At 44.9% G+C, this 26959-nt stretch overlaps 2 protein-coding genes across 10 annotated transcripts in view; one reads left to right on the plus strand and one right to left on the minus strand.

The window, feature by feature from the left end:
* Positions 1-4684, plus strand: part of SNX30 (sorting nexin family member 30) — a 68214-nt gene extending 63530 nt beyond the window's left edge. The window contains exons 8-9 of the mRNA XM_032095758.1: positions 2696-2781; positions 3922-4684. Coding sequence (XP_031951649.1) covers positions 2696-2781; positions 3922-3973 — 138 coding nt within the window. The 3' untranslated portion in view covers positions 3974-4684. The remainder of the gene's footprint in view (positions 1-2695; positions 2782-3921) is intronic.
* A 6739-nt stretch (positions 4685-11423) lies between these two features.
* The window catches only part of PALM2AKAP2 (PALM2 and AKAP2 fusion), a 265964-nt gene continuing 250428 nt past the window's right edge, over positions 11424-26959 (minus strand). For 8 of the 9 annotated variants that reach the window (XM_032097533.1, XM_032097535.1, XM_032097539.1 and 5 more), the window contains 3 exons: positions 22906-23084; positions 19708-19746; positions 11424-13632 (listed from right to left, as the gene is read on the minus strand). In XM_032097533.1, coding sequence (XP_031953424.1) covers positions 13540-13632; positions 19708-19746; positions 22906-23084 — 311 coding nt within the window. In that variant the 3' untranslated portion in view covers positions 11424-13539. The remainder of the gene's footprint in view (positions 13633-19707; positions 19747-22905; positions 23085-26959) is intronic. The other variant, XM_032097534.1, reaches the window with a different exon arrangement.

Here is a 26959-nt window from a genome sequence, read left to right on the forward strand (position 1 = left end):
ACAGGGATGTGGCATCCTAGTCAAGGGCAGTTGTCTTGGATCCAGAGCCACTGATGGTGGAAGCTAATGCCTGGACAATGTAAAAAGCCACTTAGCAGCCTTGTTTTGTGGCTCTGAGAAACAACATCAAGGTTGTTTGGGAACTCACAGGGCTGGTGCCAGTGTCTGTGGCACAACAGGTGGTAAGTGCACCATCACTGTAATAAAATACAGGCCCATGCCCTTATAGGTGCACCTGGAGGTGCCTCAGGCACCGAGACCTCTGGGCCAGCAGTCTGGCACTTGGGAGTTGCAGCACCATCAGACATGTTGGGATCATCTATGGAGACATCTGCTCTCCTCTGCTTCTCCTGGGAGGAAAAGGACGCACAGGCCACAGGCATTGGGAGCACATGGGTGCCTTTTCCCCCGTGCCTTGAGGCCTCACCTGCTGCTACTCATGAGCAAAGTCCAGGGTGGTGTGCAGGCCATGAAAACGCTGGAGAGGGGATTTGCTCTATGGAGAGACCTCATGGGGTCCACTGCCAGGAAGCATGGTGGGGAGGGGTGACCCCCCACAAGGGTAGGGAGACCTGCCAGCCCTCCTTTGGTAAAGGCTGGCACTCTCTGCCGCTTCACCACCACTTTGAGAACAACACAGGAGAGCAGCAAGGGGCTGGGAATGGCAGCACTGTCCAGTTGTCCTTCAGGACGGTCGCTGGCTGACCAAGCAGCACCAGACACCTACATATTTCCTTGCTTGTACTGCCAGTCATCATGGTTTTCTCTATTTTTCTCCATTCAGAATTTTCTGCTTACCTTGTTGGAGTCTCCTGTGGGCCTATTCCCTGCTGAAAACAAAAATACACCATCCTTTGACAGATGCTTTTTGCTGAGTTGACTTTTTTCCCTTCAGCTTGAGGAACTTGGGCAATTAATAGTTCTGACAGCTAACTGTATGCCTTAACATTAATCCTCTCCATGGAAGCAGGAAAAAAGGCTTCTTGCAGTACCTGATGTCTGCCTGATCCGCTGGACCACAGAACAAATCCTGCCGTTGCTCTTAGATAAGCCCCATATAATCCTTGCACTAAACAAAATTTTTAGTTTGTGTGCCCATCCTCCTTTTCATTTATATTCATGTCTTTTTAAAAATTGTTGCCAAGGTATATATGTGTTTGGAACAGAAGCACTGCAAAGTTTAAGAGTGTGCAGGCAGCAATGGCCTTGACAAATGGAATGAAATAAACTATCCTAGCACTACAGCTTAAGCAATCCTATGTTGTATAAAAGTGGATAGTCTGGAAAAATGAAACAGCTATAGCAAAAGCATGATTATTAAAAAATTTCGCTACTGAATGAACTACAAACATTAATATATAAAAACTTGATTCAAACCCAAAAACTGCTTTCCTCATCCTAAGTGCTCTCCAAAGCCATTTCGAAATAATTTTGCTGGTCTACTTTTTTTTTGTTTGGGTCTGGAAGACTTTTGGCAATGGTGAATTGGTACCAAAAAGCCTACAAAAACATTTAAATAACAATGTTTGCAAAAAACATTAAGGGTGAATAAAATCTCTGTAGAATTTGACTTGAGATTTATAAATTTGGAGAGGATCTGGGTGGTAAGTGTCAACATGAATTAGAGGAAGATAATAAACAGAGCATAATGTAAAGAATAATACGGCAGAATAAAGGAGGAGAAGGAAATAGTAAATCACCTATCCTTAGGAGTGAAGGGAGGAAAGAAGAGGGAAGGGAAGGGAAGGGAAGGGAAGGGAAGGGAAGGGAAGGGAAGGGAAGGGAAGGGAAGGGAAGGGAAGGGAAGGGAAGGGAAGGGAAGGGAAGGGAAGGGAAGGGAAGGGAAGGGAAGGGAAGGGAAGGGAAGGGAAGGGAAGGGAAGGGAAGGGAAGGGAAGGGAAGGGAAGGGAAGGGAAGGGAAGGGAAGGGAAGGGAAGGGAAGGGAAGGGAAGGGAAGGGAAGGGAAGGGAAGGGAAGGGAAGGGAAGGGAAGGGAAGGGAAGGGAAGGGAAGGGAAGGGAAGGGAAGGGAAGGGAAGGGAAGGGAAGGGAAGGGAAGGGAAGGGAAGGGAAGGGAAGGGAAGGGAAGGGAAGGGAAGGGAAGGGAAGGGAAGGGAAGGGAAGGGAAGGGAAGGGAAGGGAAGGGAAGGGAAGGGAAGGAAAGGAAAGGAAAGGAAAGGAAAGGAAAGGAAAGGAAAGGAAAGGAAAGGAAAGGAAAGGAAAGGAAAGGAAAGGAAAGGAAAGGAAAGGAAAGGAAAGGAAAGGAAAGGAAAGGAAAGGAAAGGAAAGGAAAGGAAAGGAAAGTGCTGATTTTTCTGGTCTGATTGGACCTTAGCTAAGTAACTCAGCCCTAGCCAGGTACAATTAGAAGAAATGTTTATCTCTCCATAACCTGAGACTCGGCAAGAAGCAAGAAGAGTAGCTGGCAGAGGACATCAGGACAGTGGAGACAAAAGGGAAGAATCCACCCCATTTTCCTGGCTGAGAGGTGGAAACCATCAAAAGCATCATAAATGCATAAAGATACAGGCTCTGCATTTATGCTTTCCGTAAGGCATAGTGCTTTTTCAGGAGAGGAGTAAAATATATTTCAGGGAAGGTAAAATATTTCTTTATATCTTCTGGAGACACCTTTGCCTGGTGTCACATGACAGATCTCAAGTTAGCTCTTTGCCTGGTTAAATTTCTGTTTTTCAGGCACATGAAGATAATGCTGAAGCCATCACCTGCAGTAAGCCCTCAGTGATATCCCAGATATTCAGAGATCCCAGAGCAAGCAGATGGTAACTCACTCCTCACAACCTCTGTCTGTTTACTCTCCTGGGCTGGGTCCTGGGCACAGAAATTGGCTATGGTTTTAGTCATTTTGAGGTTTAAATTTTCCATGCTATTTTATTCAGAACATCCTGTCATTTGTCACAGTCGTTCATCAAAAAGAAAAAGCAAAAACCAAAAAGTGGCATACACAACCCAAAAGCTGCAGGTACTGCCGCACACTCAGTGACATTTCTAAGCCTTACCACCCTTTTATCCATATGGGAGCTCTTCAAGTGGGGGGTGTTTACTCAGCCTCTGCAGCTCAGAAATTAAAACCACAGGAAACTCAATAACAAGCTCTCCTTGGTTACAGAGCACCATCTGATCCTCTGTGGGCCACTCGCAAGCCCCTCAGCACAGGTGGTGGTGGCTGCAGAGCCCACCCAGAGGTGGTTTTGGGCTACAAGGTTGCGGGGCAGTGCCTATCACTGTCTCACTGCAAACAGACTCCAATGCCAGATGAGGATTTCCAGACAACTTGTGCAACAAGGCACAGCAAATAATATGGATAACCCTGTTTATAACATGTGCTGCAGCCACACCTGGCTAATTATCCAGCTTGTTTTGAGCTGGCAGGGTGGAGAGGTCCCTGGGACAGAAGGGAAAGGCACCAGCATCCTCCGTGAGGGTGGCTGGGAGGCTGTGGGGGAGCATGTCCCTACCCATTTTGATTCAGGGCACCAGTGAAAAAATGGCATCAGTGGTGTAATCTTCAGACAAGAGAGCAGAATTGTGGCTGGGCGGCCAAGCTGCAGTCCTGGTGCTGGAGAAGCCTTACTCGGAAAGCAGCAAATGCTGCTGAGGCTCTGCTACCCATGCAGAGGTGTCACCTCCACTCAAAACACAGGGAAGATGTGTCTGGAGTTCCCCAGGCCCACAACTCTGCATCAAAGTGCTCCAGGAGAAAGCTCCAGGCTCTGGAGAAAGCTCATTTAGACGGTGCATACTACTTTGGAGAATGTTAACTAGCACCCTCCCAGGCAGCTAGTGAATGAACAGCCTTGGCAGATTCTCTGTGTTCTTAGGGCTCCAGTACATGTATAAAAAGACATTGAAAAAGACATTTAAGGGACTTAAATGCTGCATTTCTTCTCCTTTCTTTGAAGGATCCTGTTGCATCTGCAGGAAATTTTGGAGTTGAAGAGGGGCGTTGGGTAAAGGGCCCTAGGGAAGCAAGAAAGTCCAGGCAGCTTTCCAGCAATATTGCTGCTGCTAACTTTTTTACAGGCTGCATTTCTTCAGTGTCTAACAAGCACAGATAAATATAAATACACATACATGCACAAATGTAAATTTTAAACTGTGTGGCAAGACAGTGACTGTTACTAGTGTTTGCTATTTCCTTGCCGTTTCATTCCAGCATTCTGGAATATTCAAGGCTTTGCTGAACTAAAGCTTTGCTTTTACGCCCCATTGTGCTGAAGTGGTTGAGAGCAGCACTGCTTCTTCCCACTATCACCTCTGCTTTTCTGGGCAATGGTTTCAAAGCTCCTGCTTAAACAGAATGTGGGCAATCAGGAGACATCTCCCAGCCACTTTACCCATTTCAGCATGGCTTTGTACCTTGGTCAGCAGCCGAGAACCAGTGATGCTCTTGAAAGGAGGACTGCGAGCTACACTCACCTCCTGACAGACTGCTAACACGAGTCATTGCAGGACCTGAGACACTCTTGTTTGCTGAAGACCAACAGGACACAGTTGAGGGTCGTGTCAAGTGCACGCTCTTCCCTCCAGAGGACCGTGCTGTTCTTGCTCTGCTGCAGGTGAGGCTGCTTTCCTGCCACAGGGCCAGGGCCTTGTGTGGGTGATGTGGGATCACACCTCTGTCTTGGGGTGACTTTGTGATGTGTATCCCCTATCGCTGCCCCATGCCCAGAAATTCATTTTGTGCCTTCCTGTGCCTTTAAACTGAGCCTGAGAGGCGGGAGGAAAACCTGAGCAAAACTTCTTCAAAACAGTTTGCAGCTTGTTCAAGGTCACACCGAGACAGAGACTTTTTTTTCAGCTGTGGCAGGAGAGCGAGAGTGGGGAAGGCACCCGGCTTGCTTTTGGCCAGTTTTTCAGCTCCTTTCTCTTTCTCCAGAGAGAGAGAGAGAGTTGAACGTTTGTTTTTCCTGGGACTTTGGTTTTTCCTTTTTTCCTCTGCTGGACTGTTTCAACATCAGAATACATTGGGAGGAATTTCCACCGAGGCCTTGGCCCTAGAGGTGGGCCCACCACCCCGTCCCAGCTCCAAGGAGGGGGAGAGAGAGATCTACGGAAGGACTCTGAAATTTTCCCAGGTTTCTCTCAGCATAGCAAGAGGTTTTATTATTTAGCATCATTATCCTTTTCCTGTGTGTTTGTTAAATAAATAGTTTTTATCTCTTTTACTTTCCTTCGAGGAAAATTTATTTTTTCCCAAACCTCGTGGGGGTGGGAGGGTTGTAGCCTGCCTTCTATCAGAGGATGTATTTCTAAATTTGCCCAAACCGGAAGAGCCTCTCACTGCCATGTATGATGCACTTCCACACCCCCACTTTCCAAGGGTAAGTGGCTGTCACTTTCAGGGATTTTATGTTGGTGGTCACCTCCAAGATGCCAGTGGGAACTATTAGCAGCTAGCAAGTCATGCCTGGCCATGAGCTTTAAGGCACCCTCTGCAAGGACACATAACCAGGGCAGCCTCGGGCAAAGCAGGAAGATGCCTGGAGAACAAACTGAGCTCCTGACATTTTAAAATCACACTGATTTAATATTTCTATACAGGAAGGGAACAAGAGATTAAGCAAGATTTGAAAAACAAAGCCCGCTGGGGTACTAAAATGCTGTTTTGATCCTTTAGTGTTTGAGCATCTTGATAATAAATTCCTTGGAAACACTCTGCAAAGCTTAGACAGACTGTACTGACATACCTTTTAATTTATAAACTCAAAGAGTTCTCATGTCAATAAATTATGAGGTTCATGAACAATGATATCATTCAGCTATTTCCTAATTCCCTTCTGCTGAAGACTGACCCAGCAAACAGTGCCCAAGAAGGACAGCTGAGCTGAATCTTGTCCTGTACCACAGCAGTCCAGTCCTGGCAGCAGGTAAGACTCATGCTGTAACTGGAAGAGGTTTTTATGTGGTTTCCAGAGAGTTTAAGTAAATACGCTTTTTGCCATATACTTTCCACACCTGCTCAAACATTGCCTGATCATGCTTTCAGCTGGCTTCAGAAATGGCTCCCTCCATGAAAAATTCCCATCAGGAACATCTTCCCCTATTTATCTTTCTGTTTTCCATTGTTTATACCACTCTGTTCTGACCTGCCTAACTAATCCTCACTTTCTTTATACATCAAATCCCACAACTTGAAACTAACTTCTTCTTTGAAAACCACCCTCTGCACCACATGCAAGCTCTGTCTGCCTTCCGTTCAGCAATTGTATTCCTCAAACACAGCATTAAATAAAAGCTGAAATCATGCCCTTTCGGCATGAGTAATGCAACCCTGAGAGGTTTTTGTTTCACATGGCTCTCCCCTAACATTCTTTCAAGTCAGCCCCACTAACATATCCACATCCAATATAGTATATTGGCACAAGCTCAGTCCATGAGCTTCCAGCTGAGTTTAGTGCTGTGTAGCCCTCAAAGAGCAAGGTCCTTAGAGGTATATAGGTATCTAAGTGCTTTAGTACATTTGAATTTAGTCCATTTAAGGTTTATCTCATGGTTCTCAGTTTATCCATCTTCCATGGGATAGATAATGGGATGATTTGGCAAAGAAGTATAAATCCAGTGAAATACCTGGAGAGGAAATGGGCCTGGGAGGGAGTCTGTCTGGAAGCTGATGGGGCCTTGCAGTGGTGGTCAGTGAGGAGGCTCAGTGGAGGGAAGGTGAGACACATCTGTGCCCGTGGAAACCATCTAGTCTTGGTGCCCAAAACCAGCCATGTTTTGGGTGTCAGTACCATCATGTGGTAACCAGAAGGGAACAGCAGAAGGCAAGGAGAGGGTAGGGAACAGGAAAGAGTAATACTGTGAAACTCTGGGTCCACCTTGGGCTGGTGCTGTACCCCATGCTCCTAGAAGCAAACAAGCCTTCTCAGAGAGTGAGCAAGTGCCTTACTTTAGCATCTTCCTCCTTTCACTCCAATTAAATAGGGCTGAATACTTCCTGCCACCTCCACACACTGTGGGGGTTACAAAGCTGTCCAGCAAGTCATTTCTCTTTGTGTATCTGGAAACTCCACCTTTCTCCATGGAGATAACGCCTTGCAAAGACCTCTTTCCTCTTTTCTAATGATTGCAACACTTTTGAACAGTGCAACATTGTTGCCCGAAACACTTTGGAAGCCTGATGTGAGTCCTGGGGAGAGCTGTTTCACCAAGGTTATTTCAATATCCACGTGTTTTTGCTAACATTTTCCTGGTTTCTTACATTTCAGTTACAGCTTGAGGACTTGATGCTCATATTCATATGAGGCCGAGAGAGTTCAGGTTTCTCACGTACTACAAGAGGAAGAAGTACTTGTGGGGGTCATTGGTACATAAGCATCCTGGCTCACTCGGAGCCACAGCCTCTTGTTGTCAGTGACACCCCAGTGCAGATAGCATCGCCCTGGTCTGTCTGCTGCAGTATGAAATCCTCCCCATTTTGTGAAGCAGTTTCCAGCCTCCTGCTCCTGCCCCCTGCTCTCTGAATCCGCCTCAGCCAGCAACAGTCTCCACAGCAGGAGTTCAGTGCAGTAGGGCCCCCTGCCAAGTGTTCTGTGTGTCCAGCCACGCTCCTGCAACAAGCTGCCTGCCAAGGCAACACCGAGCCTGTGATTACTTCCAGGACCTCCTATAGGAAGGGGCATGACCAGGGCCCTGGGTATGCCTGCTGAGCACGTCAGCTTTTTCTGGGTCCCCATCCCAACTGTCTCCCCACGGGAAGCTTGTGAGATGTGGCAAGGCTCTCTCCCTGATCCTTCTCTGGCCGCAGGAGGGCTTCCTGTGAAAGGGGTGCTACCGCAGTGAGGCACCCATCACCATGTCCCTCCCACGTACTGGCTGCTCCCAGCATCTGGCTTCCAGGGGCCATCCTTGGACTTACCACGGTCAGTGCAATCCGCCCTGCAGATGTCACTGCTGCCACACAAATCCCCACCATGCCAAGCTCCCCATGCCGTCCGCAGCAACAGAGAATGCGACAAGGGAGCTTTGCACATTTTTCTTCCTTCATCGATTTTTCTTGCCACTGCTCCCACACTCTAGATTGGAACAAGGCCTGAATAATTTCCAGCTCCTGGTGGCACACCACCCTCAATTCACTGCAGGGCTGACACATGCCTGGAACGGAGCAGGAGCTCTCACACTGCTTGCCATGTTTTGTTTACTGCAAAAGCTCTCTTCCCGAAGACCCCATTGATAAAGTAGTGGGTTAAGATGCCAATTAGTCAGTGCTCAGCCAGAGCTAGCAGCAGACCATGAGGTTTGGATGGTATTCTGGTTATTTTTATGCTGCTGCTTAGGTTGTTTGTTGTCTAGTATTTTTGTTTTGCTTGTGTCCCCCCCCATGCTATTGCTTAAGTGACAGGATAGCCCTTGGCCCTCAGTCTTGAGTCATGTGAAAAACTGGGATGCTGGTCAGCCTTTGACCTGGGAAGGAGTGGAGGGCTGGACACACACACTGCTAATAGTTTCCGGCACTGCCCACCTCAGTCAGTTCAGCAACTAGAACATAACTGAAAGTCTTTAGTGCTTAAAGTTCATGCTTATATTTGTAGTTCTGGCCCAACCTAGCCCTGTCCCTCCAGCCTGCTACAGCTTGTGGTGCTCTGACTTCGTTTCCTTACACTATAGATTCCTGTTTGTAAGGTGTTCTAATCTCCTGTCCCCACTCTCAACTGGAAACACTGTATTGAATGCTCTCTCTCCTTTTAATGCGGTTTCATCAAACCTGTCTCTGCAGAGGAGATCCTTTGCCTCTCCATTTGCTTTCCCATTGTGCTGGGGCCTCTTAAAGCCACCTGAAACTAAATGAGGTACAGTATCTTCACCTATGGGGCTACAGCAGAAATTATTGATAAAATGCTATTTTATAGTACTCACCTACATGGTAAAAAACACTCTCAAGTTTGATACATGCCATTTCAACTATGCAGTGGGGTGACAGGGACTTTAAATGTCCTGAATGTGTTATGAAACAGGTAACAACAGCTGATAACAGCAGAACTGCAAAATTCCCGACCTGCTGCCACCCACTGGTGTAATTGAATTACTTTGCAATGTCTAAATGTTCCCTTGCAAGAGTCCAGTTTTCACTTTTAATTCACATAAAATCCAAAGATGATGCCTAGGAGTTCCTTTTCCCACTGTGTGCCACTAAGTCCAATATATCATCCTTCCTGGCACAGAGCAAGGCAAGGCAGAGGAAGACAGAAAGCCTCTCCTGTGTTGAGAAGACAGCAACACTTTTTTTTTTTTTGCAAAGACTGGAACTGATGGATAAATTTTCAAGCTTGTTCTCTAGCCCATTTCTTGACTTCCAGTAGTATTTCCTAACTGGAAAGTAAACCCACATCTCATTTTCTCCATAGGTAGTTCTTATACTATCTGCACAAGCAGAGGAGGGCTGGTGTTATGGAGAGCACTAAAGGCAGCACTTGTCCCTCACCAACTCCCACCAAAATCACCAGTGTCCTCTGCTGCTTCCCATGCGAGGGTTGCAATTAAATACCTGACTATTCCCAGCACAGAGAGGGGCAGAGGCTGGCATGAAGCTGGCTAGATCCCAACAAGTCCCTGTGGCCCTTCTGAGGTGCACCCAGCACTCCAGCACCTCCCAGCTCTCGCAGGGAAAAGTTGGCACCAGCTTCCTAACAGGGGTGAGGGATGGGATCTCCCCCAGTCCGGCTGTCCATGAAGGGGGAGTGAGGGGCAATGGGCAAGCAGCTGGTTGCTGCAGCCAGGTGTGTGATAAATGGACACATTTGAAAGGGTGTGCTCTGCCTGGCAGGACTGTGGGGTTCCTGAAGGTGTGGAGGAAGCAAGGAAAGAAAGGTCATGAGATTCATCATAAAGCAGATTTGGCCTCTGCCAACCTCCATAAGCATGATAATGGGAAAGAAATATGCAGGGATGCTCTTGTTCCCGCAACTGACACCACTGTGTGGAGAAAGACCTCTCCCATCTCTAGACAAACAGAGCGACACCGAGTGAAGAACCACGGGAAGAGACTGACTGACTGCCATGGGAGGTGGGACACAGGGCACCCTCTTCCAGCCACATGCAGCTTTCAGGGGCACACCTTCCTGCAATAACACAAAGAAAGAGGCAGATTTATAGAAACACAACACAGGTTTCTGTTTTAATGAGAAAATAATTATATACTTGCATTGTAGGCCTCACAGTCACTATAAAACAGAAGCAGGATAACATTTAAGTGGTTAACATACAGAAAGCCAGGTATTGTTGAAACTGGTTGATAAATCATGACAAAGATGCTGCCTTTTGGTTGCCAAACATGTCAATACTACTCTGTTTTCCCTCAGAAATGTCAGTACAGAGCAAGATGAAGTCCAAATTGGCAGCTTTAAAAATAAATTTTTCAGAAAACCTGCACTGTAACCCCAAACCAATTATAATCACAAATGCTAATGCTTAACTATTTCTCAATACACAGTTTCATTAAAACCAGTCTTTGCCACGGGAAAGGATCTGACCATTTCTTTTGTGGAGACAAAGTTAACTCTGCAATAGTGCTCTTTTGTTGCATTTGATATAGTCATATATAGATAGATATGTATTACTGGCATATACTTATAAACACCTAAGCTTGGTAGCATGCAAATGAAATAACAGAGGCAAGTAAACTGCATCTCACTCTTGTTACCACTGAATGTGCTGCTGACTATAAGTGTCCATAATTTCTGGAAGAGAAAAACTCTGCTGGGTGAAAAGTCTGTCTGTCCTGCACTGAAATACTTTTGTGGCAGGGGCTGAAAGCAAATGTTTCTATCACAGAGAACAAAGCATGAAAATGTGTTATGATGGGTCATTATTGTCACTGGCTTCCAGTGAGGAAGCTGGAGGGAAAAAAAGGCCTACAGGCTAAAGGAAATAAAGATGCAAGTTCCTGGGAAGGCAGTCCAGGGCCGACCCAGCTTTCAGGAGCAAATACTGGGGGGAACTCTGAAGAGTGCCATTTAATGCAAGAATACCACACCCCAAGTACAGAGGCCATCTCCTCTTCTCAGAAAACTTGTTTTTCCTAGTCTCTCTTAAGCTCCCCCCAAAGGCCAGGAATCTTCTTGACACAGATGCGTGGAGCTCACAGCTGCAGCTACATGACATATGGTCTCACTAGTGCTGCACTGGTGCTGGTGCTTTTCCCACAGTCGAACGGTAACAACCCCCCTAGAGACATGAATCACAGTTCACCTTGACTACCATGCCAGAAAAACAGGTCCACTTCATCAGATATGTAATTCCTTCACAGGCATGGAGCCTCCCCATGGTGCCTCCTTGAGATAAGCTCGCTGCCCTCATCACAGTGAGCTCTCGGTTCAGCAGGGTTTTCTCCAGTTCAATAGCACTTCTGGAGAAACTTGACAGAACTGAGTCAATGGGTATATATAAATGTATGTTTACAATTCCCTGAAAATAAGCCTCAAAACTGTAAGTATCCATGGACAGAAATCACATGCTGGAGGAACTGAAGGGTGGTGGTAGTGAGTAATTTGGTTGCAAGCTCTGTGTTTGTTTAAGAAAAGCACCAGAAGTATGTTCACAGTATCGGTACTCATTTTAAATGAGCTTACTGTTTCAGGATAAAACAGCACAGCAGGTCATGAAACCAAGGAAAGGCTTAGGGAGGACACAGTATCCTGGCTGATGATTTTTTTAAAAGATGTCAAAATAAAAATTGATTATAAAAAAGACGGAATATTTTTTATAGAAAAAAGGCTTGGTGTCTTTTTTCCTGTCACCTCCCAAACTTGTTGGTTTCTAGTCCAGAAATTATGGTTCTCAGCTGTAAAATATTCCTACTGTATTGCTTGGTGATAAGAAAGAGTAAACCCGCAGCCTCTATACTACATACAAATACAAAGCACAAGAATAAATACCGCATTTCTTTTCCTAATCGTCAGCTTACAAAACTGGTCAATACTTTGCAATTGTGACTCATGCAAATACCATGTTGGGTCAAATTTTAATATCACAAATACTGCATTAACTCAGTGCCTTATTTTTATATCCCCTTTCGGAAAAAAAAAAAAAAATAGCACTCACCCCTATAGCTGGTAAACAGCTGTGGAGAAAATATTCAGTACACGCACTGCCATACACTTTCTGGTATGCCAGCCTCATGCACTCACCCTCACACACACACACACACGCACACACATCCACACTAATCCTTCACTGCTGATCCCAAGCCTAAGCAATAACTAAAGGCTCTATGGTTTGCTTGTAGCGCTGAAAACACTGGCTGAATGGCTAAAATAATATTTTCTTCCCTTGTCTGCTCTTCCTCGTTCATTCCTTCCAACTCATTATGCCCTTTAGCTTTTTTGTTGCCTGGAAACGTGAAGACTTCCACAAAGCACTCTACTTCAAAGCCTTTTTACACTGTATAAATATAGTTGAAGACATAACTATCTTTCTTCTTTATTTCATACCTCTTTCTAGGCCAGAGTCTGGCTTAGTTCATTTATTGCCTCATTTAAAAATTAAATGTCTTTTTTTTGTATCCCTTTCCCACTACCTTTCTACTTCAAATTATCCATCTTCAAAGATTTTACACATATGCCATTCTTTTCCCTCCCCACCATCAAAAAATAGTTGTCATCCGCTAAATACAGATTTTCTACTTAGAAACTTTGTTGCGTAAATATGCTCCGAGAACCTGGAGTTCAGGTGATATTGCAAGCATATAGGATCCTAAAGCTAAGGTAATCCATTTGGCTTAGCTCTCATCCCCATCTATTCCACTCCTAAATTGTGATGGCTTGTGTTTGCAACACAAGGACTGTTTGACTGAGTTTGCTGGATTGTACATTTGCAGTAACTGCCTCCCTGTTTGTTGGGTTTTTCTTGTTTTAAACAGGTAAATTACTAGGAAGGGGAGCAGAACCCACGCTCCCCTAACAACCAACCCAATCCCAAACCCAACCCTTCAGTCTCCTCAAAGAAATAGAACAGAGGGCAGTATCTTTGTGTTTCGTGGCTGGATAAGAGTACGCCGAATTAACGCCAACGGTCTTGGTGCAGCGGCTGTGGGACGCGAAGGAACTGCAGGAGGTTCTGACAGGAGCTGCTGGGGGACCGCGATCCCAGGGGCAAGGCAGGGCTGGCAATTCAGTCAGTGAGAAACACAAGTGTGAGCCCTGGCTGCAGACTCCTCCACGACTGACATCCTGCCACATGCCTGCAGCCTATCCGGTCCGTGAGCAAAACCACCCCCTTGTGCTCACCCCCAAGGGCTCCCACCCCCTGCACCCTCTCCGTTGCATTATTTCAGAGGGGAGATGGAGGGAAGAAGAAGGGGCTATTTTCTAGGTGTGTTTTCCTGTAGTTTTAGGATTGCCAGGAGCTGGATCATTTCTGTGTCTATGTGCATTGAGTTTGTTGTGTATTTAATAAATATTGGACTAAAATGCTGCTGCTTTCATGGTGGGTTTTTGTATTTGCTTTTTTTTTTTTCTTTCTTCCTTTCTCTTTTTTTTGGTTCTGGCATGCCTGATTGCTGTCTTCACACTGCAGTGTGGTTATTTGTCCTCCTCTCGGTTGGCATAAATGCCGGCTTCCCAGCGCAGTGCCAGAGCACTCTTCCTGCGGTTCACCCTGGTTGCCTCGAGGACCTGGTCAGGAGAGAAAAGGAAAGCACAGGATGTCACTCAGCTGATCCTGCCCTCGGGGTGTCTCGCACTGTGCACCCAGGCAGGCAGAGACCAGCCAGGTGGGGAGGGACCAGCCAGGCCAGCCCTCCCCATGGGGCTCCAGTGCCGCACCCTGTGCAGAACAAGAAGACTCATGCGATGAAGCACTCACTGATGTGAAAGTGGGGGGACGGCACACAGGAGCAAAGCCACACCACGGGAGGACAGAAGTGGTAGGAGCTGTCTGGCAGCATCCACCTCTCTCCAGGGGAGCCCCAGCTGACCTCTACCAGCCCAGCGGCAATTGCCCCATCCCAGGGTTTTGGCCCTCTCCGTAGGGGCAGCTGCATACCCTCAGTACCAGGAGCCAGCAGCCACCCTGCAGCTTTGTCCAGAGGCTGCTCTGGAGCTGTGCATGAAGCCCAGGAAGCAGAGAGCCACCTATTGCAGCACATCACCCTCTCAGGCAGGACGAGTCAGAGCCGTCCCCCAGCCCTGGCCCCTGCATCTTCTTGTGGTCTTTGGGTTGCAGCTACTGCACGCAGTTATCGAAGTGTTCCACTGCACGTATGTGTAGAGCGCAACCACTCTACACATACGGGAAACGAGACTTATACAAGGAAGGCCTGCAAAGCCTGGTTCAACATGGGCCCGACACATTTAAATGTATTTCATATACACATCATACACACAGCTATATGCACACACTGTGTATGTACTTGTACATATGTACATAAACAATTAACTAAAAATGTAGGAAACCATTTTAAGACCTGTTTTGAGAAAGTCAAAAAGAAAATGAGACAACACCAAAAGGCATTACTGTGACGTGTGTCTGAGGTACTCCTCAGCAAATAATGCATGGCTGTGGGTGTTTTCCACACAGCAGAGTGAGATATAAAGGGGTCTGGAGCCTTCTTACAGAAGCACATGACAATGTTATTTTCTGACCAACACTGAACAAACAGCTCCACAATGAAACTACAGAGTTGGCAATGTCAACTGCCATCAGTGTGTTTTAACCATCCCTCCCAGAGAAGCAAACTGAAAATTTTTATGTCAGTTAAAAAAAATCCTACAACAAATACATCACTCTTCACTGAAACAATGCTGGCCATCCCTGGTTCGTAATGCTTCCTGCAAGCCACTCTGCACACTCCCTAACTGCAGAAGAGTAGCTGACCTTTTGAGATAGGATGGTGCTATTTTACACTTCTGTGAAGAAAGTCAGATGCAGTGAGGACTTAAGCCTTGACTAGAATAAAAATAAATAATTTAAGACTAAAGAAATTCTTCTTTCAGCTTGTGACAAGCTGTGGTCGGAAGAGCACACAGTACAAGGCTCTTGTACAGGCAGTATCAGAAAATCAGCTCTCAGCTACCAGCTGAAATAACTTTGGCCACCATAACTTTGCTTATGGGAATGAGAATGCACTACTGCATTTATGCCAGTTGTAACCTCCAGACCTCCATTCAGGAGCTGAAGATAGGATGGAGTTTTGCCAGCATTAGTATTTCTTTGCCGTCCTAGTTTCTTTTGACTATGACTGTGAGCAAGCCAAAGAACTGAAGGCAAAATCTGGCCAACGGAGACAAATTTTAATGAAAGCTCCAGCTCCTTCTCAGCACTGACCATGGCTACAAAGTTAGTCCAGGTCCACTAGAGGGATTTTGTTCTGAAGTTTTGCCCAAAATCATGCCTCCTCTTTTTCCAGAACAACCACCAGAAGGAGGGACCAGGTCTGAGTGGTTTCCGTTTTTCCTAGTAGAGGGCAAATGTGCTCACAAACCTAACATTTTATTAAAACAAAAAAAACCCCAACAACAACAACAAAAATAAATAATAATAATAAAATATAAATAAAAATAAAAATCAGTAGGAAAAAGCTGGTCTGAGACATCAGCCTGTAAGCTGTGTACTGGAGTTACTCCCACTGCAGAATGCCTGAATCAAGAAAAGACACTCCAAACTGAACAATGGAGAAGCAAAACTGGGAGTGGGTATCAGTGCATCATTCATCATAAATTTCAAACTAAAACTGCCACTATGTTTTTAAATAAGGTCTGTGGAATTTGGCCTGCAAAAAAGTATGCTGGCTGAAAAGAAAATGGATTTTATGTAACTTAGAACAGTTTGAAGTCAGCAGCTTCTTTGCTGGAAATCACAGTGTTGTGAGGGTCTCTGGTGATGGCTTGCAAAATTCAGGACACTTAAACTTTGAAGATTCCTGCTTTGGATCAGTCAGCTTGTATTTGTCTTAAAAGATGGCAATAGGGTTTCTTCCATTTATCCCTGGTCTGCACACCTACCCCAAAGTTTGTCTACTTCTACAAATGCTGCTCGCTCTTCAAGCAAAACTGTATCCAGATTCATATCAGAGGTACGAGGGCATTGAATGTGGACGTGGATTTCGCAGGAAAGCAAGCAGTGATGTCTGGCTCAGTATTAAAACCAAATGGTACAGAATATAAACTAAAGATCCCTTTGAATAGTTATTCCAGAATTATTCTTCTAATCTACTGAAAAGAGTGTTTGACCTAAAACAATCCTTGTTTTTACAAGGCTGTGACCGTTTTAGACCCGCTAGAGGAAACAGTGGCATAATTATAGCACACAACTGGAATGACTGAGTGGGGAATTGGGACTCCTCAATGGAGCATTGAATTCATGACCCAGGAAGCTGCTTGACTAAAAATAGCCAACAATCTCCATTTTAAAATATATTTGGCTGGTATCAGGGCTGACTCTAGACCCAGAATGAGTCCAGTACCCCCAGGCTCTCCACAGCAGGTCAAAAATGCTATCTCAACGCTTCATAATGCCCTGCATCAGCTCAGTGGGTGCACACAGGGCCAGGCTTGGTGCTCAGGGTGTCCTAAGGCAGCCAGAGCTGTAACTGCAGATGGCAGGAAGATCATGGAGCAGATGCTTCACTTAAGCCTAGGCTTCTCCAGCTTGTGAACTATGTCCTAATGTAAGGCCACACCAGTGGAAAAAGCAGTGTTACATAAAATGTCTCATTGGGCAGAGGTGATTCAAATACCAGCTGTAGTAGAAGAGGAAGAACTTGGAGAGCAGAAGTAGGTGTGAGGGAAAGACAAAAGATATGTAGGGCTGTAAGAACTATTCCTCATCTTTCTGCAGAAAATTTCTTTCTGGATGGTGTGGTTGCAGCTCGAGGTCTCACTAAGAATTGCAGAGGATTCTTTCCTTGCAGATTTCATTTTCTTTTTGAGGATTTTGAAACAACAAATAAAAAAAAATTGAGAGAGCTGCCACTGTTAGGTGTAAGGATAATTTTTCTATCAATTCTAGAGATGGAGACTAACCTATCCTCAGTTTCCCTCCATCAGATTTAACAACTCCAGTACACAGCTAGCAGATTTAATAATTATCTCTTACTGATAACAATAAAAAGCAATATATATATATGCTTTAGCCCAAAACATATTTATCACAACCACTGAAGTAGTGGTGTTTTTTGAGCAGTCAGAAAGCTGACTACTATATAGTACAAGCTAATTTTTGTTGAACAGTAGTAGCAAAACTGATGTGGAAGCGAAACAATTTTTCTGAGGTTCAATGTTTTACTGATTCTTCCCATCTGAATCTGGAAGAACTAAAAGAAAAAAACAAAAGAGACAATGCAAAGGTCTGGGTGTCTAAAATCTGTGAGTACCATGTAGTAAAGTTGCTGCACGAAACACATTCATGGAGCCCAGTGTGCACAAAGAGATGGAAGCACAAATGCAGGGAACAGGCTGCCTGCTCCTGCAGATGTGAGTGTTCCTGCTCAGGAATGATAAACTAAATGCTTTAAATAAAACTGGAACTACCGAGAAAACATCTATTTCTCCAGCATGAAGGTACTTTCCTTACCGTACCTACTTAATGCTGTTTACTAAATACCCAGACTGCTAGTAAACACAGTAAGGAGCTGGGTATCTCAGATTAAAATGTGTTTACTTGAAACAAGACAGTGGCAGTATTAAATTGCTGCTTGTCAGTATTAAAACATAAACTATGTGCCCTATGCCATCAAATCTAGTGTGTTCCATCTTCTGTTTTGTAACACAAAATTTTTCAGCAGTAGCCTTTAATGTTGCATAAATGTCACCTTCGTGCAGTTATCTCCTACAGTATGATTGGTATTAAGGAAACTCAAGCTGATGTCCTGTACACTTGAATATATGTTTAGCTGTAAGGCCAAAAGCAGAAGACTTTGAGGATAAAAACATCCATATAGGGGCACACACACAGGTCTCTTTAAACAGCAGAGGGATGTACTTTTAGTACAGGCTGCAGGAATTTGGGAATGATGTCTGAGTGATGCAAGACATTACCCTAATGAAGCAGGATGCAGTTGCTGCAGTAGCTGAACGTCAGCAGTTACAGTGCCTTGCTGGGGGGCTGTTTGCTGGTTCCCAAGCCACTGCAAGCACAGCTGGGGCAGGTACAGCGCTGCCAACGATGATTAAAACTGAGCCACCTGCCTGCACCAGAGCGCATGCTGGAAGGCTCTGGTAATGAGGAGACATGGGTCAGCTGGGGGGTCAGTAGAGAGTAGGGGCATATCGTGCCTTGAGCCTTGCTGTTCCTTCTGAAACAACCTGCCTGGTTTCAGCTGAAGATTTCCAGTGAGAATCACATGGTTTCTTCAGTCTGAGGCTGGATACTGGGAAATAGCCAGAGGACATACTTTCACTTGCATAAGGAATTGCTGGGTCCTATAGACTTTTTTATTTCTAACCCCCTTCCAATTCACACATTCTTTTCCAGCTCCTTACTCTTTGTATCATTACCATTGCACAAGGTGGACACAAAACTCCTCCCAGCAGAAGACAATGGCCTGGCCATGTAAACATTGAACTGCCTCTCATGCAACATCAAACACTCTGATCTCTACTTGCTGTTCATAAATCTTGACTTAGATTATTGTGCTGATATTATGGAGGAGAAAAGGCACAACCTGTGTTTAAAACCAGGACTCTGAAAGCACACTGGTCTTATACTGATTTAACTATCTATAAATACACAAAGATCAATCACTGGCTTATATCAGTGCGATAAAACCCGCTCTAAATTATTTAATAAATAGGAAATGGCATAGACTTGACTTTGCTTTACTCTCCAGGTCAGAAAATATTCATGTACTTGTCTTGAGGTAGCTGATGCGGTCAAATATATTATGAAATAGGAAAAAAATTGAAGGTTCAGGTTTATAAAAAAGTGCTGATGTTGGACAAATGAATATCAGTCATTACCACAATCTGCAGAGGAAATTACAGGCATTCAAAATATACACATTACTGAGCACCTTGCTCTTAACAAACATTGCTAAACGACCTGCTCTTAAAATTACTGCCTTTGGCCAAGTCCAGCTTTGTGGGGATAAGGACCGTGCAAGTTACTACTCTGCTAAAATATCAAATGTTACTGTAAATACCCTTTATTTGGTAGATTTGGGTTTATTCTACTCTGAGACAAACACTGATGCTAAGTCATGGGACTGTGATCAGTCATCACATCACAACAGACAGGGACAAGGAAAGGTTCACAAAATGAAGGAGAGTGAGGCTGTGCACTTGGATCTGACTCTTTCACAGATGAAAGGCTGGTGTGCAGGTTTCTCTACAAAATACTAGAGATTTTGATAGTATTAAATACATTGTAATCAGAGACAAAGGAAAGCCACAGCAGTTTCACTCAGCATCTGAGGATGCTTGGATCCCAGGTTTAGCTTTGCCAGCTAAATGCCAAGAGGGATTAAGGAGAAGTTCTCATTTCTCACCTCAGGAATGCTCTAGTCCCGGGCAACAGCTCCCATCCCTTTAATTACAACCCCTCCCATGGCAGAAATTGTAACTAGAATCCAAGGGTTAGAAAAACAGCCACACAAGTATTTGTTTACGAGAGATATAAGGGAATATCACACACACACACATTTTTGATTTGAAATGGCACTGGCACACACTATGAAAATGCCAACTGCAGCAACATGCACTTGGAATGACCATGCAAGAGGAAGTAAAAATAAACAAGCACTTGAAAAGTACCTCAGAAATAACCTTGCTAGACAGTAATTTACAGGTGTACTGGTAGAAAGGGAAAAGACCAGCATTAGTACATTGAACAAGCATGTTATAACTAGGAAACAAGAACAAATTACAGAAATTCCAAGAACTGGCACATTCCAAAGTATAAGACTTCAAGCAACTCAGTGTCATATAAAAAAGAAAGGTAAGTCAATTTGGTGTTATTTTAATGACGTTGCTTGGCCAGTCTCAGTCTTGTTTACCATCAGTGCTTGACCCATTTCCTTGCTGCAGCTTTTTCTCTTTTACTCGTCTGCTGAAACCTGTACTGTAGCACATCCTCTGGAAGAAACTGCCCCCTTTCCTGAGCAGTGACGCTCTTCCAAGACGCACTTGATTTGCCCTCTCTTTCTGAAAGGCACAGCCCACAAGCCTTGAGCAGAGAGGCCACATTGTAGCCACTGAAGCCAGACACAAAACAGAAGGTGGTGATGCCTGAAGGAGAGACTACAGAGGGTAAATGTCCTACTGAAACCACCCTCCTGTCTTTTGTTGTGGCTTATGCAGGGAGAAAGTGGATCTTTATAGTTCAGTGCTGCTGGTGTCCTCAGCACAAGAGGGAGCTCCCATGGACACGAAACTTTTCCACAAATCTCTCCATTCAGGACACCAAGGCTGCTGTGCCAGGCACCCCGACTGCTCCCAGTACTTGAGGATGTCTCCGGTTCCCCTCACTCACAAAGAGCAATGCTGAGCCACTTTCAGCTCTCAGGATGTAATGCTCCAAGTAGCAGCTGCCTGTCTGATTGTCAGTTATGCTCCCTCTCCCACTGTATTTAATGTATTTTTTAAAATAGTGCAGCGATTTTCTCTTTTGTTTCTTTAGTTACAGAAATCCTTTTTCCTGAGAACACTGTTCAAATGCTCTCTGCTGAGAAATCAAAGCTATTTGTTTTTTAAATAATAATTGCTTAGCCTGGACTGCAAAATATTCACTCAAACTGACAGTGGTACAAGTGCAGCACTTCTTCGTAAATTATCTTTCCCTTGTCAATGGCAGGAGTTGTTTACCAAAGGAGAGCGGAAAAAGCCAGAGAAGAGAAACAAAACACTCCTGCTGATCTGAGGAAATTCTCCCTGGGCTCTGCAGGACACAGACCTCTAATAGGATTTTGGGTGGGCAGCAGCAAGAATGTAAATCTTGTTTGGTTTTATGCTTACAGAAGAGGAGAATGACAACAAACCTCAACACTGTGGGAGTTTGGTGTGCACTGGGACTTTGCAAATTCACTGAAGCCTTGAAAATTCATGCCAGAAGAGGATCTATCCAACAGGTTGTCTGAGTGCCACCAATGCTCTGGCAGTGCATCTTTGGGCAGACAGTGCCTGGGCAGCTTTAGCAGCAGCAGAGAGCTGATATAGCACCCAAAGCACACCTCCTTTGGTCAGACACTGCCCAGACCAGCACTCTGGTCAGGACATCAGGGCTCACTTCAAACTGTAGCAGAGACCAGGCAACTGTGGCCAGTCTGCTTTCTAGGGAGCACATGTGCAGCTCTGCAAGCACTTGAGGAACTGTGCTCAGGCGAATGAGCAGGATCTAAGATTTCAGCCACAAGCCACCACTTCACAGGCTGGGCAAGTCACATTCACTCATCACAGGGGTAGAGGAAGAGTGCAGAGTGAGAAAAAGCTGAGAGTCACCCCATTAGCAGAGCAACTTCTCTGAAGCTTCCGGCCAGCAGGCTGATGGCCTCAGTGTGGGACTCACGAGGACCAGTGCTGGTTTGCACAGTGGGAGTTTTATAACCGACTTTTTTGTGTTCCTCTCAGCTTCTGCAAAAATCATGAGAGTTGTGCTATGTGCGCTGCAAGCCTCTGAGCACTTCACGGAGAGATGCTCTGGGGAGATGCCAGGAAACAGCACTCACCAGAGCAGGTGGGGCACCCTGTTTCAGTAGGAGCTTTGGGGAGGGAGAGGAAACCAGACAGTAGCTCCTTCCTAAGATGTGGCCCCAAGAGGCCACTGCCAGAACAAGACATGCTCCTGTTCACAAGCTGGCTTCCTATGTGGCTGTAGGAGTGTGATGGACAATGGAACCTTGTTTATCAGTGGTCTCAGTAGAATAAGGGACCAGAAGGTTTCTGGTGTGCAGGAATCTATCTGCATTTTAGTTAGCCAACAAAAGTGCAACAGGACCCCTCCACAGTGCATTCCCTCTGATTTTAAGGATCTTTTGTTACTGTGCAGTATTCACAAGTAATGATTAAAAGATGCCAGATTAGTGCAGTATTCGTGTTACAAACCTTCACTTCTACACGCCTATTGAGAACATGCCTTTAATGAATGTTACTAGAAAGCAGTTTGTTGGAGAATCCTTGGCAATAGGGTCATTGTTCAGACATCTCTGGGAAGTGTCTAGAGGACTTTGGCTGCTTCAGCAAACACTGTGTCCACTTAAAGAGTTTGACATTGAACTTGTATCTTACTATCTTCTGCACTCATTGCACAGTAATAATGACTCTGAATAAGAAACAGCTCATGCTCTGTTAGGAAAAAGGGATTTTCCTGAATTTTGATTCCAGCTACAAAACTCATAGCTCTTCTTATTAGTGTCTTTAGTAAAGAACACCTTAATTCAATTAAACTCTACTACTGCTTGTGTGGAAGAACGACAACAAATCCAGCAGGACACAACAAGCTGGCTGTTGAAGGATCTAAGTTGACTTCTGAGACACTCCCAGCCCAGTTCCACAACGGGCGGTTTCTGGGGAAGTTATCAACTTACACTGAAGACTGAGCACACTTGGATGGGACTTTGGCAGGTCTAAAAACACAGGTGCAAATATATGCTTGATCCACAAATTTCAAAGCATCACTAAAATAACCCATTGGAGGGTCTTGGGTGATGTGTGAACTAACAGAATCTGCCAATTACAGGGCAGCTACCCACTGCTCTCATTATTAGTTAACATAATTAACTAAAATGAAATGTAATACGAGTTGCCTTTAATATTTGCAGTGACACATTCTTGCTCTTCACTGGCCCGCATCCTTCCATTTTGAACACCTGCCCTTTACAATGTGTTAAAATCCTTACACACTTGTAAGGTGATCTGAGCAGATTCCAGTAAAATAGTATTTCTCGTTGTCTGTTGGTTCTTGAGAGTTGTGGTCTCTACCACAGAGCAAAAAGGGAGAAGGAGAATTGCACTTACACTGCTGTCATCCATCCTTTCTCGTCTCTTGGTTTTGTGTGTTTCATAATCCTCCATGAGGGTCTGCATCAGGTTCTTGGGTCGCTGAGCTCCTGCAGACTCCTCAGATGGAGGGTCCGACTGTGAGGCAGGGCCTTCCGTGGTGGGGGATGGAGGAGGCTTGATCTTCTCTATCTTCCCTGCAATGACATGAAAAAGAATTACCCTTCCTTAGCTGAGGACTCACAAATTGTTTACCAAAGATGACAGCTGGAGAAGCATTTTCAACAGGTTTTGAAAGAAGAAACAGTTTGGAATGAAGTCCATGAAAGAATCTGGTAGATCAAGACGGTCATGGACTTTAAAAAAACCTCTCCCTCTACCTGTAACCCACTACACCAAAACACTACAAAATCTTTTTATAAAACCACCACTGTTTACAAAAGTACCTGCTTGAAATATCCGCGTTTCCTTCTACAGGATAGATTTCTGCGATTTGGAAATTTTTTTAAAATTCTGGAAAACTGCAACATGATATTTTTCTGGCTCAGCCAATACAACACACAGGGACCATGCAAGAAACATCCAAAGAAAGTGTCTTGTTAAACACAGCGACCTTCTCTTTTTCCAATGCTTTATATCTGCCTTGTAAGCAAGAAAGGCAGTGATCCCCAGTGCTGCTCTTCCCTGTGGCAGTTTCCTGCAGGTTGCACAGAGTGCTCCTGGAGGGAGACCTGTGGCAGAGAAGGATCTGTCCTATAAACTCTTGTTTCAGACAGGGCCCTTGAGTTTCCTCCTGGTTGAAGGAAAGCCAGAGGGAAGTAATTTTTCTCTCTGGCTGAGCCCATTGCACCCCATGGAAGGATACTATTTTGAGCACAGTGAACCCAAAGGTGGGTAAAAGGCACACCGGAACAAGAGACCACTGCTACGAGCTGCAGCAGAGCTCATGGGTGGACAACCCATGCTTCTTTGGGAAGGACAGCCTGCCTTTCTCATCACCAGGCACTGACCTGGGGTGAACCACCCACCTTGTCCTGGTGGGAAGAATGAGAACAACAGGGGCACTTTGTGGGAATGATCTGTGGGGGCTCTCAGCTGTGACAGGAGAAAGCAATGCCGAACCAAAACCAGATTTCCTTTTCCATGGGACCATCATCAACTCTTTGAAATAAGACACTTCAATGAATGTAAAAAAATACCATAAAAAGAGAAAAATAACCACTGCAAAGCCCTTAAAAATAAGTGAAATAATCAGAAGGATCATGCGGTTTTTCAGGAAACTTTTTTGAAACAAATTAAAACCCTAGCTGGTCCTTCAAAAAGCACCGTGACAGTTGCAGCCACTAGAGAGCAGCCTTGGAGTCCTGTAAGTATCAAAAGGATTTATTATTGAAGAAAGGAGTGAGCCAACACTGAGCCAATACTGCAGAAGTGTTTTTACAAGAAATCCCCTTGCTGGGCTTGTTTCATTTCTCATCAGTGTTGAAAAACCCAGCATGGTTAAGTTTCTCGTTACAGGCTTAATTTAAGCTGGGCAGTGCAGTGATGAGGCTGTGAATCCATCCTCTTTAAATCAACCCTACCAGAGACTGGAGGGGGGAGTTTCTATGGGCCCAGAGTTTTCTCTGGGTTGCATCAGGACTTGCTCTGCAGACAAACAGGAGTTATGCTGCCAAAGCAGAGGCCAACAGCAGGTCCTGAGCTGCCCAGCTGCACCCATGTGTGACACCTTAGACTGCTCAGCAGGAGAGACTTGAAACTACTGTCATTCTGCCAATTAGGCCCAGTGGGTAAAAAAGTGTGGTGAAAATGAAAGGCCTGACTAAGGGTCAGATATCTTGTTGTATTACTTCATTCTTACACTAGTAATTGCCTTGGATGGATGTAAGCAATGGAGGAGGAATGAGGCTTCTCAGATGTCTGCCCAACTTGTACCTCCTCCAGGGACACTGACACATCACAGGATGCTCAGACCTATGAACAAGCCTAATGGCTGAGAGATCCTTCCACTCCCCTTCCCCTAGAAAACAATGCAAATTGTAGGTTTTGGGGACTTCCATTTTAGGAAGGGGTATCTTCAAGCACCTCCATTTGTTCTTCAGGGAAGGCCCATCAATTTTCATATTCGCAGAACCAAAAAACCATTCATGCTGGGAAAGACCTTCAAAATAATTGACTGCAAGCTTTGTATTGCATGTATATACATATTTTATATGTATACAATATATATACACATATTATACATACGTGTATTTATATAAAGGCTATAGCATCCCAAATCTACATGTACACATCTACTTTTTACTTAGAGATGCTGCTGAAATTTTTTAAGGCACCTGCATAGCAGAGAAAACTTTTCAAAATATAATATTTCAGCAGGACAGATTGTTTTAGGAAACCAGTCTGTGCTGGAGTCAGGGATTGCTGAAGTACATAAAAAAAAAGTCCCCTCTAGTAATGGGGAGCCTCATTACCACACCAGGTGAAACGTGGGCTTCTTTGCTCTTCTTGAGCAGCAGGTGAGCAATGTGAATATGCCAAAATCACAAACAAGCAAACAGTAAATAAAGAACCTCTCAAAGAGTCTCTCACTTCATAGGCATCCTCCATTAGGGAGGGAGTAAGAAAGCAAAGGGCAAATGAGCTGGGTTAGTATACTGTTAAGGCACTTCTGGAAGTATTCTGGGGGTGACAGATGAGCACTCCAGAGGAATCCTTGGAGAAGATCATTAACTTTCTCTTCTTCATACCAGTGCCTATAAAGGGGTAAGGAAACAGCATCTTCCATAAACATTTCTGCTCTAGCCTTTCTCAAAATTCTGATTTTAAAAAGGAGTTCATGCATATGTATTACATCTGATCCTTATTCTGTGCACGCATATAAGGCATTAAAAATTTTGCAATGCCCACAAAATATCTTGCCCCCAAGTTTCTGCTTCTCTTCCCACCACACAAAAAGTATCGTCAGACTACGGCTGAACTTTCCTAAAGCCTCCTAAACATAGGTATTTGTTAGAGAAAATTTGAGGTGGAAAATGGTTTTCAGGCTGAAGTGGTTGCTCTGACAGAGGCTTAAGTTCCACAGCTGCCACTCAGGGTAAGAAAGTAGGGAGAAGAAAGAAAAGGGCAGCACACACATCCCTTGCAGTTACCTGCAGTTTAGAGGTATCTGACTGCTTGCATCTCTGAGCTGCAACTTCCCCACTGGGCTTAGGCCACCCACTGAAATTTTCTCAATTAGTTCATCAGCTCAGGGCAACAGAAGATGAGCATGGAGGGCACTTCTTCTTGATGACTGTGCAACTGGGTTTGAGTGCCTGCAGATAAGCACAATGTGCCTTCTGCCTCACCTGGCAATGCTTTAGTGGCAAGCACCAAAAAGGCAGATGTGGCAGCTTCCCAAAGTGTCTCCCAGGCATGGCCTCTTCTGCTAGGTACTCCCCATCCCTCATCATGAGACAGCAAATATTGACAAAGGGTTTGGCTCCAGATGAAAAGCCTTCACTGAACCAAGACCTCTCATGTAATGATTTTCGCACCTCTGTTGAGGAACAGGGTTACTCAGAGCCAGACACTATAGGAAGTTAGATACAAGTCCTTCATCGTCAAAGTTACTCCTAATAAAAGGAGTAACAGAAACCATGGGAATTACATCACCAACCTTACACTGGATCCTCTCACGTCACACTCTCATCATCCTGCTCCAAAATAAACTATCAGACAGCCCCAAGTTCTCTGCCCAGGAGAGATGCTGTACCACCTGCACATTGTTGGAGGAAACCACTGTCTTGCTGTGCAGCTGCTCACACCACGCCAAGTGCAGCAGGAGCTGCAGCAAAGCGACACAGGAAGCATTCAAATTTAAATAGGGCTCCACAAATATTTTGGGATCCATGGTGACTATCCATACAGCCATGCTCAGGCATTTTTTTGGTCTTTCTTGAGTTTCCTCATGCAGGAAACCAACTTGTTTTGGAAAAATTCACATAGGTTCTTCACCTTTCCAGGAGTACCCTAGAGAAGTTCTCCTGTGTACATATTCCACTGTGTCTCAATTCGGTGATCTGAGATG

Source organism: Corvus moneduloides, chromosome Z (assembly GCF_009650955.1).
Source record: "Corvus moneduloides isolate bCorMon1 chromosome Z, bCorMon1.pri, whole genome shotgun sequence".
NCBI lineage: Eukaryota > Metazoa > Chordata > Aves > Passeriformes > Corvidae > Corvus > Corvus moneduloides.